This window comes from Apium graveolens, chromosome 5, assembly GCF_009905375.1.
Source record: "Apium graveolens cultivar Ventura chromosome 5, ASM990537v1, whole genome shotgun sequence".
Taxonomy (NCBI): Eukaryota; Viridiplantae; Streptophyta; class Magnoliopsida; order Apiales; family Apiaceae; genus Apium; species Apium graveolens.
The window spans coordinates 23,422,833-23,433,903 of record NC_133651.1 but is presented as its reverse complement, the minus strand read 5'-3'; the positions used below and the strand labels follow the sequence as shown (position 1 = coordinate 23,433,903).

At 33.4% G+C, this 11,071-nt stretch overlaps 1 protein-coding gene across 1 annotated transcript; it reads left to right on the top strand.

Annotated features, from left to right (window-relative positions):
* Positions 1–532: 532 nt before the first annotated feature.
* Positions 533–3,362, top strand: LOC141723664 (TORTIFOLIA1-like protein 3). Its single transcript, XM_074525523.1, has 4 exons — positions 533–1,524; positions 1,749–1,857; positions 2,128–2,618; positions 2,728–3,362. Exons 1-4 carry the CDS (start codon positions 715–717, stop codon positions 3,067–3,069), a joined length of 1,752 nt encoding a protein of 583 aa, XP_074381624.1. The 5' UTR covers positions 533–714; the 3' UTR covers positions 3,070–3,362.
* The last annotated feature ends 7,709 nt before the right edge of the window (positions 3,363–11,071 follow it).

Sequence of the window (11,071 nt, the reverse complement as noted above, 5' to 3'; positions counted from 1 at the left end):
TATATATTTTATTTGGTAAAAAACAAATATTATATTATATAAGTACGAAAATACCCCTGTTAGTGTAGCTCATATTTAACATTAATGGACTTTTTTAACAGAAAGGTTATAAAAACTTAAGAAAAAAATTAAGTTTAGGAGGCGGACTGCAAAGATTTAAAGCATGAGTACTTAACTGTCTGTTGGCCAAACTCAAGGAGGTTAAAAATGTTAATTAATTTAATTTATTTTATTTTGACAAATATGGCTTATAACCCTACAAATGAGTATCTGTTCTCATAAATTTTCGGGATGAGTAAGGATCGAACCCAGTACCTGGGACGACAGAGGATAAACTCTTAACCAATTAATTTAATTAAATTAAATTAAATTAATTATTAATTTAATTTAATAATTAATTTAAAGGATTTTGCAAATTATACAACGACGTCGTTAAGAGATTTATAGGGCAAACCGAAAATAATGGGAAAGTCATAGTTGTCTTGTCCCACCTAGACCAATCTTATTTATTACCATCTCGCACTCTCTTTAGAATCAAGAAAGCACACAAGTTCAAACATAAGCCAGAGTCTACAAACAAATAAACAATCTACCAACACCCTATCATAACACCGCGTATGCATCCAGATATTCCACCAGCACCACCACCACATTCGTTCTCGTAAAAATCAAACATTCCGGTATATCGTGCTCGATATCCAAAAATTATATTCAATGGCAACAAAGCATTCTCCAAACCAGACCATGCTAGCTGAACGTGACTTCAAGCAACATGTCCTCTCTTGTCTCAACAAACTCTCCGACCGTGACACATACTCTTCCGCTGCAACCGAACTCGAATCAATCGCCAAAAATCTTAAACACGACAACATTCCGCCTTTCGTTGCCTCGATCACAGCCACGGACTCTTCGGACAAATCACTTGTACGAAAACAATGCGTCAAATTAATTACAATAATTTCTGAGTCACACGGGAACCTTATTTCTCCTCATCTCTCGAAAATTTTATCGTCCATTATTCGTCGTCTTTGTGATCCAAACTCTGCAGTGCGCACTGCTTGTATCACAGCTGTTAGCTCCATTTCGACTCACATTACTAAGCCTCCGTTTAGTCTGATTGCGAAGCCTATTGTTGATGCATTGGTGACAGCTCAGGAGATGAATTTTCAGAGCGGAGCTGCGTTGTGTTTAGCTGCAGCTATCGATGGATCGCGTGATCCTGAGCCCGTGTTTTTAAAAAGAGCTATGCAGAGGCTGGAGAAGTTGTTGAGGTCCGAGTGTTTTAAAGCGAAAGCAGCTTTGTTAAGTGTTTTCGTAAGTGTGATTGGAGTAAATGGCGCTTTGAGTCAACAAGGAGTACGAAATTTGGTGAATTGTTTGGTTGAGTTTGTGAGTAGCGAGGATTGGGGCGCGAGGAAGGCTGCTGCAGAGGCGTTAAGAAAATTGGCGGTTGTTGAGAAAGATTTGATGATCGAGTACAAGGCGTCCTGCTTGAAGACATTTGAGGCCAAGAAATTCGATAAGGTTCGGTTTTATTTTTAATTTTAGTAATAAATTTTACAATTTGCGAAGTTGAATTATGTACTTATGATAAGTTTATGATTTTAGCAGAAATATGATTAGGCATGTGTTAAGTCTGTTCGTAATCTACTAACTAGATTGATTAATGTACTTGGATTTTGGTTTGACGATATGGTCCTTATCGATGTATCGAGATGTGGAATAAGTATCTGTTTGGAATGGTACAGGTGAAGGTGGTGAGGGAGAGCATGAATGAGATGGTGAAAGCTTGGAAAGAATTGCCGGATGTACTCAGTGATGTGTCTCCGACTCCCAAATCTCAGTCATCTTCTAATGGTATGCCTTTTTTCCCTCGCAAACCATTTTTTTTCTATTGAGAAAAGTATATATTATGTGTAATGTGCTAATGAGGAAGCAAGCATTCGTAGTCATCGATGTAGTATCATTAACAGAAATTTACTTTCTCCATGGATTTGTAATAGAAAATTGTATGCTTGAATAGACGGCTGTTTTGTTTTTTCATATTTTGAAATGTACCAGAAAATTGATGATTTGAGGTGACAGCTAGGTTGGCAGTTCCTTAATCTAATTAACCTGTTTTTATAGAATTGGCTAGTGATGGACAAAATCTACATAGCTCGAGAAAGTCCAGCACCAGTACCTCTGGAGCTCCTCAAGTAAAAGAGAATCATAACTTGGTTAGTGATTCCCCTCGTACAAATGATTCGTCCCTTGTCAATGCTAGTAAAACAAGTCTCAACGACACAGCTCCAGCAATGTTCCGGAAACTCAACAGAACGATGCCTGCTAATCACAAAAGTAACATTGTCACTCCTGTCAGTGTAGTTTCTGTCGGAAGTAATCTGAATGAAAAGGTATTTGATCACTCCGACAAAAAGAAAAACAGAATCGATGTGTCCAACGCTATGTCAGACGAGGTTCCATTTCAGGATAATGTGTCTGAATCTAGTGTAGTAGGTAGAAATGATACAGAGGATGTTTACAGAAATGAAAAGGACGGTGAGAATCTATCAGTGATCCAAAAGCAGCTTCTTCAGATCGAGAATCAGCAGTCCATTTTGTTAAATATACTCCAGGTAATTTGCTAGTCCTTGCAACAGGCTTCTCGGTCTATCTTATGACTGCTATTCTTCTGAATATAATAGAATTGATTTTAATTATGTTTCCCCTCCTTGTATACTGTAGGGATTTATTGGTAACTCCCGGAATGGAATGCGTGCACTGGAATCACGAGTTCATGGCCTAGAGTTGGCCTTGGATGAGATTTCAAATGAATTATCTGTGTCAACTGGAAGAATGTCAAACACCAACTCTACAATAAAAATGTGTTGCAAGTTACCAGGAAGAGGTTTCATGAGTTCCAAGTTTCGGAGAACAAACTCTCCGCTGCTTGCTGTTCACAACATGGCTGATGAAAACTGCAGATCAAATAGACTTAGGCCGACGGATAGAAGATTTCAGCTACAAGGTGATTGTGGTTTTGTTCTGAACCCATTAGCCGAAGTCCATGATTACTCTCACAGGTAATCATGGATTGAGTACACGACACGACACGAAAGGCTTTCTCAAAGAGAGTCTGAATAAATGTCCACGGTACAGTGTGACACATGAATTGATAAATTATGTATAACGTATTATTTTCAGAGAATTCAGCTATAGTTTTGAGATTACTGGTCTTGGAACAAATGCTGAGTGGATGTACATAGCGAGAACATATTCTACTTCCTCTGTTCTTAAATTTCACATACTGAAGTTGAAATTATACATTGGCTACCAATCTGCTTTGTATTGAATAATCTATCAAAATCTTTTATAAAATATGTTAAAAGAACACATCTTGTTAGAAGGCAAGCGAGTAACAAGCAGGTGAATGCTATTCCTTTTAGCAACAAAATAACATGAGAAATTATGTTAATATCTTTTCATACAACTTTGCATGTCAGATTGGCTTCTTCATATTCACAATAACAGGCAAGTTTACATTAAATACAACCAGTTTAAACAACTTTATTATAATGAATAATGAAACTATTAAGTTATTTGGAATCTATGTTAGGAGTTGACATGATTTATTTAGTTCCTAATCAAAGCTTAAAAATAATAATGTTAGGTGTGAATATCATTGTTACATAATATAATACAGTTGCTATAATCATAGAGCTATACAATAGACAACTACTTGCAAAATCATGAATTAAGTACATGAAATGCATGGTGAAAATAAGGAGTGCTGATAGGTGATCAGTAATGTTGCAGTGTCAACATTTAGATATTGGAAAGAGACATAATAACTTCACTTCCCTGTCTGTAGCTGCTGCAGAGCTTTCGTGCTAATTGTGCTAATTGTGTCTGCGGAAAAAAAAGAGCTTTTACTAAAACTAGTGGTTAATCCTTTTTTCCGATAGCAAGTTGAATCTCGATAAATATATGTGTGAGCAGTGACGGAGACTAGCAATCAGGGAGAGATGTAAAAAAAATCAGTAGTGAATGTATAAGTTGATGCACATTGCTGCTAGGAGTCCATACACTGGCCATGTGCAATTTCTGGGGATGTAACTGACAAATAACATGGGGATGGGAGGTTCATCCATATAGAAAATTCAGAAACGATGAAATTAATACGGATGTGGATGCAAGAGGGAGTAAAAAACAAAGACTAAATTGGCATATATGTGATGTGCCATTCATTTATCCATACATTTATGATTTTGGACTTGTGAAAGTGAGAGGAGGTGGCCTTGTAGTTCAACCTTCTCCAACATTCCTTCCCTTGGATAACCCCTAGTTTCTTTCTGCTGGTTAAAGACTCGTATGCACGCACTTCTAATTACTTTGATCACATAATTAAAATTTTAAATTTTAAATATTTCTTTTCTAAATAAATATTAAAAATAAAAAATTTAAGACATGTTTTACACATATTCTCTATATAATTTCCTAAAACTAATTATTGGAGGTTGTTCTTTATAACGAGAACTTAAAATTTCATATTTGGAATTAAGTCATTTTCTTAGTATAATTCATATAAAATTTGAGATGAAATCTGTAGTTTCATAAGGATTGTGTGGGTTATCCCACATTGATAAGGCAATGGGAGGTTGGGTGATTTATAAAGCACTGTGTGCGAGAGTAGTTTACAACTACTAAGACATGTGGGTGTGTATGGTGTTATTTTATGCCTCGCGTGGGCTATTTGGGCGAATGTATCGGTGTCTCGCGTACGCGAGAGGATACGCGAGACACCATGGCGAGAAATTTTACTACTTGTTTAATTAAAATATTTATAACTTTTTATATTATTTTAATCTGAATATTGAGTCGGTGTTAAACGATCAGAATTTGTTCTTCAGAGTTTACAAACTCCAATATACTGTAAATATTGATTCATCAGGATTTGCTGACTATGCAAATACCGATTTGGCGAGAAATTTTACTACTTGTTTAATTAAAATATTTATAACTTTTTATATTGTTTTAATGTGAATATTGAGTCGGTGTTAAACGATCAGAATTTGTTCTTCACAGTTTACAAACTCCATATTGATTCATCAAGATTTGCTGACTATGCAAATATCGATTTGGCGAGCAATTTTACTACTTGTTTTATTAAAATATTTATAACTTTTTATATTGTTTTAATGTGAATATTGAGTCGGTGTTAAACGATTACAATTTGTTCTTCAGAGTTTACAAACTCCAATATACTATAAATATTGATTCATCAGGATTTGCTGACTATGCAAATACCGATTTGGCGAGGAATTTTACTACTTGTTTAATTAAAATATTTATAACATTTTATATTGTTTTAATGTGAATATTGAGTCGGTGTTAAACGATCAGAATTTATTCTTCAGGGTTTACAAACTCCAATATATTGTAAATATTGATTCATCAGGATTTGCTGACTATGCAAATACCGATTTGTCGTCAGGATTTGCTGATAGGTAAAACTGATTTGAGCTGTTACAATTCTGATTCTGATAATATTTAATTAAATATTGTTGAGTCGGAATATTTATTTTAATTAATGAAATGTTTTAAGTTATATTTTATTTTGTATAATATACAGAGCTGAAAGTTTGAGACAGAGTGATACACATCACATACTTGTGAAAACGCTAACTGCTTCTTCTCTTCCTTTTCTCTCCACATGCATACATAATATTTTTCATAGGTTTTTTGGGCGAACCGAGGAGCAGGTCGTTGTTGAGTATTACGTGTCTGTGAATGGAGTGCTCTGTGTTGTTGTATCCTAGAATCGATATTGTGCAACCCATCACAGTTTAAATGGGCAATAATCACTCCAAGAACAGTTTGGACTTCTTGAAGGTTAGACGCCTCAGTTGTTGATTGTTCTTTCAGATTTGTTAAAATTTCTGTTAGTGCTAAGTGTTATATCCTCTTTCTTGTCAATTACATATCTGATTATGTTCTGTTGTTTGCCTTCGTGCATTTTGTTTCGTTATTTGGTGTCTTGCATGTTCTTGTTAATTATATAAATGTTGTTGTTGCACTTAATCTTAGATTATTCCCAACAATCTTAAAGTGGTTATCTGTGTTATATTGTAACTAGCAAGATGGCTAACGAAATTGCTGATGTTACTAAGAAATCTAAGTGTCAAGTCTGTCTAACTGCTAAACATACAAGAAAGCCTTTTCATAATGTTGTTAGGGATTAAGACTTATTAGATTTAGTTCACTCGGACATATGTGTATTCAGTGGTTTTTTGACTAAGGGTCATTGTAGATATTTCATTACATTTATAGATGATTGTAGTAGATATTATTATGTTTATTTGCTTAAATATAATGATGAAGTACTAGATAAATTCATTATATTTAAAAATGAAGTAGAAACACAAATTAACAAAGTAGTTAAACGTTTGAGGTCTGATAGAGGTGGTGATTATACGAGTACATTGTTTAATGAATTTTGCGCAAGCAATTGCACAGTTCATGAGGATACTCCACCATACACACTGAGTGTAATGGGGTGGCAAAGCGAAAGAACAGAACTTTTAAAGACATTATTAACAATATGCTAATTAATTTTGGGTTGCCTAAGTACATGTGGGGAGAGGCTCTGAATACGGCTGACCATATTCTGAATAGAGTCCCTCTGAAATATATATGGATAAGACACCTTATGAATTATGAAGAAAGCGTAAGATAAGTTTGAGCTATCTTCGAGTGTAGGGGTGCCCTGCTAAGGTGCTTATCCCTGAACACAAGAGGAGAAACTAGGTCCAAAAATTGTTCATTGTATCTTTCTGGGCTATCTTGAAACCAAAACTGATATGAGATTTTTATTATTAGAATATGACATAGATGTTTTTGTAGTGAATACGATAGTTCAGTTTCGTGATGCAACTTTCTTTGAGGAAGTGTTTCTTATAAAGACTGGTATACATCTGGGTAATTTTAAGGATGATCACTCGCACATCGAGTTCTATTCCTAATCATGTGCAAAAAATGACAAATGTAGAGGTGGGTCCCGGTAATGAGAGAAACATACGCAGACTAGTTAAGTCCATTTATGGCCTTAATCAAGCACCAATAAACTGGCATAAAAAAATTGATGAAACTGTTTTAGACTTCGAGTTTTTAGTTAATGAAAGTGACAAATGTGTTTACTATAAGGTTATAGGTAATTATTGTGTGATTGTGTGTTTGTATGTGGATGATATTTTGTTGTTTGAAACCAATATTGAGATTATTAACAAGACAAAGAGTTTCTTCAAGAGGCACTTTGAAATGAAGGATATAGGTGAGGCTAGCGTGATTCTTGGGATCAAGTTAACTCCATCAACTGATAGAATAACATTGTCACAGTCTCATTATATAGAGAAATCTATAGTTAAAAAATATAGTTATTCAAATTGTAGATACGCTAGTATACCATATGATTCAAATGTTACTCTAGTCAAGAATAGTTCAATTAATGTATTCTCATATTATTGGGAGTTTGCAATATCATGCTAACAAGACTAGACCAGATATTTCGTATTATGTGTCTAAGTTGGCTATATATACAAGTTGTACAAATAAGACTCATTGGGAGGCACTGGATAGAGTTCTTAGATATCTCAAAGGAACTGTTTTCCTTGACTTGCATTACCGAAGATTTCTGGGGGTACTCGAGGGGTACGGTAATGCAAGTTGGATAGCTAAGAAATCCGATTTCAATGGAGTGACTAGATATGTGTTTACCCTAGCGAGTGGAGCAGTGTCCCGGAAATCTTCCATACAGACTTTGATTACTCGGTCTAATTTTGAGGCTGAGTTATGTGCACTAGATGCCACGGTGACAGAGGTTGAATGGTTACTTGAACTGATGTCAGTATTACCTGTAGCAAGCAAACCGCTTACTGCCATTTTTGTTCATTGTGATAGCTGTACAACTATCGACAAGATCATAATTGTGAAGTTAACACTAAAATAGAGAGACACGTCCAAGTTAGACTGAAGTCTATAAGGGGTCATGTATCTGATATGATTATAGTTATAGAGTTTATAGAAACTCAGGATAATATAGTTGATCCGCTGACTAGGGGGTTTGAGTATGCTGTATTTCTTAAGTCGAGATTGGGGATGAGACTGGTAACCTATCATGATTCATCAACAGCGGAAACCAATACACATGAGAGGAGATCCCTCGAAGTGTATTTAATGTGTTAATAACAAGTTGTAAGGATGAATTGGTAGTACCTCTACCATATACATATAGATACTGCTTGTTTAATTAAAATATTTACTTACTTATTATATTATTTTTAATGTGAATATTTAGTCGGTGTTAAACTGTAACATGGGAGGAGCTATCAGGATTTGCTGACTGGAAAATACTGATCTGAGTTGTTACAATTCTGATTCTGATAATATTCAATTATTTTTTGTTTAAGTCAAAATATTTATTTTAATTAATAAGATATCTTCAGTTACGTTTTGTTTTGTATTATATATAGAACTGAAGTTTGAGATAGAGTGATACATATCATAGACTTGTGAAAACCCTAATTGTTTCTTCTCTTCCTTTTTTCTCCACATACATACAGATTATTTTGCATAGGTTTTCCGGACGAACTGATGAGCAGGTCGTTGTTGAGTATTACGTGTCTGTGAACTGAGTGCTCTGTGTAGTTATATCCCGAAAGCGATATTATGCAATCCATCACATCTTAAGCAGGGCAATAATTACTTCAAGAACAATCTAGACTTCTCAAAGACTAGGCGCCTCAACTGTTGATTGTTCTTTCAGATTTATTAAAGATTCCGTCAAAGATAAGTGGTCAGTCCTCTCTTTTGTCGATTACGTTCCTCATTATATTATATTGTTTGCCTTTGTACATTTTATTTCGTTATTTGGTGTCTTACATGTTCGGGTTAATTATATAACCGCCCTTGTTGCCCTTATTCTTAGATTTTTCCCAACAATAAAAATATATAACTTAAACTTTAATTTATAAAAAAATAAAAAATGATAATTTTTACTATGCGGTCAGTGCATCTTCAAATGTGTGCAGCACGACAATTAAAAGGAAACATGAGGAGTAATTTTTTTCGAACATATTTTTTCTTTCGAATTTATCTCATTTCGGGAGAACTCGACTATATATATATATATATATATATATATATATATTTCAGAGCTGACTTTATTTATTAGTTTGAGGGTTTTTCAGATATGAGCAAAAATAAATTTATGTGGTCTCGGTGTAAATGGATGATTTATATTATTACGGGCTTAAGATTTATTTGTGGTTAAGAAAGCGGTATCAGAATTCGTAACGATATGCAATAGTCAGCTCAAAGGAAGAGGCAGATGTATATGATGGGTTTTAGCTTTGTAAGAAACTAGCTCTTTACCCCGTGCAAGTCACGGGCAAATTCTATAATAATATTTATTTTTCTAAAATATAAGATATATCTGCATATTTATGATAAATGAGTTAGTGCCAAATTAGTTATATGATCGATATTTTAACATGATAATATTTTGTAATATTAATAATCACTTTTATTTAATTGTTCTTTTAAACATAAAATTTCAATATTTATTAAATTGACATGAGTTTATTTTTGTTCATAGTCTAAATATAATTATTCAATATGAAAGATGACAGACAAATTATATGTATATATTGTTACACGCATGCGTATTTTTTGTTTTATAATTTACTTTTCAGAATACGCAAATCATGATTATTTTAAAAATGACTCTTCATATTGATTTGCATGTGTATTCTGAAAATGTCATTCTAAATTCATTAACAAATTCTTTCACATACGATTAACAATTACTGTCATAGTAAATTTGGCGTTTACCAAAACTCTAATTTGACTATGTTTATGTTTAGTTTGGCTCGAACGATGTTCTTATATATTCTACGGTAGTGTTACCATTAAAAATATTTTACATTTTTCATACTCGAGTGCATTAACTCTAACAACGATTTTTCCTTGAATATAATCGGTATCATGATATATCCCCTCAAAATGATAAATTCTATACATTGTGTTATCGATTGTTGTTAAAATTATAATCTGATAAATATAATTAATGTAAAGTACTAAACTGTCAATATAAATAATTAAATTGTAATGTTTATATGATAAAGACTAATACATGTATGTTAAACTCAATTCAATTCCTATAAAAATATTAAATACAATTAATACATACGCATTAAATAAAATGTCATTAATATATAATAATATGGGGCAATATATTAATTTCAACATGAATAAAATGTCTAACAAACCCCATAAATTATTTTATAAACGATTCACATGTGTATTCGTTCTAAATTCATTGACCAATTCCTTCACCCTACGATTAACAATCGTTGTCAAAATCAATTTGTCATTAACGAAAACTCCAGCCTGTGTCTATTTATGTTTAGTTTTGGTCGAACAATGTTCTTATAATAATCTCCATTACCTCTACCATTAAAAATTATTTTATATTTTTCGTGCTCATGTCCACTAACTTCAAAAGCGTTGTTTTCCTTGAATATAATCGGTATAGTGGATATATCTTCTCAAAATAATAAATGTAAAATCAATATAGAGTACTTAATTGTTAATATAAATAATGAAAATGTAATGATTATATGTAATAATGACTAATTAATACATGTACATAAATTAGATACAATTAATACATGACTACAATATCAATACTATATAATAATGTGGGGGCAAAAAAATAATTTCAGCATGAATAAAATGTCTCACAAACCCCATATAATAGATAGATGGGTCATTCTGATGTTCACAAGAGACGGAAAGTCGAATAGACTTTCATTACAGGATAAGGGGATGGTACATTGGATCTAGGGCTGTCAATGGATCGGATCTGGATCGGATCGGCCTTGATCCATATCCTGATCCATTTAATTTTACCGGATTCGGATCCGGATCGGATTTTTGTCGAATTTTTTATAGGCCGGTCCATATCCGAATCCATTAGTATCACCGGATCACAGATCGGAGCTCCGATCCGTTTATATTTTAAAAAATGAAA

Bases quoted from the DNA above. Each gene is read 5' to 3' on its own strand.
- LOC141723664 (XM_074525523.1), top strand. From the start codon at position 715: ATGGCAACAAAGCATTCTCCAAACCAGACCATGCTAGCTGAACGTGAC. The intron at 1,525-1,748 runs GTTCGGTTTTAT...GGAATGGTACAG, and splicing joins AGGCCAAGAAATTCGATAAG to GTGAAGGTGGTGAGGGAGAG. The intron at 1,858-2,127 runs GTATGCCTTTTT...CTGTTTTTATAG, and splicing joins ATCTCAGTCATCTTCTAATG to AATTGGCTAGTGATGGACAA.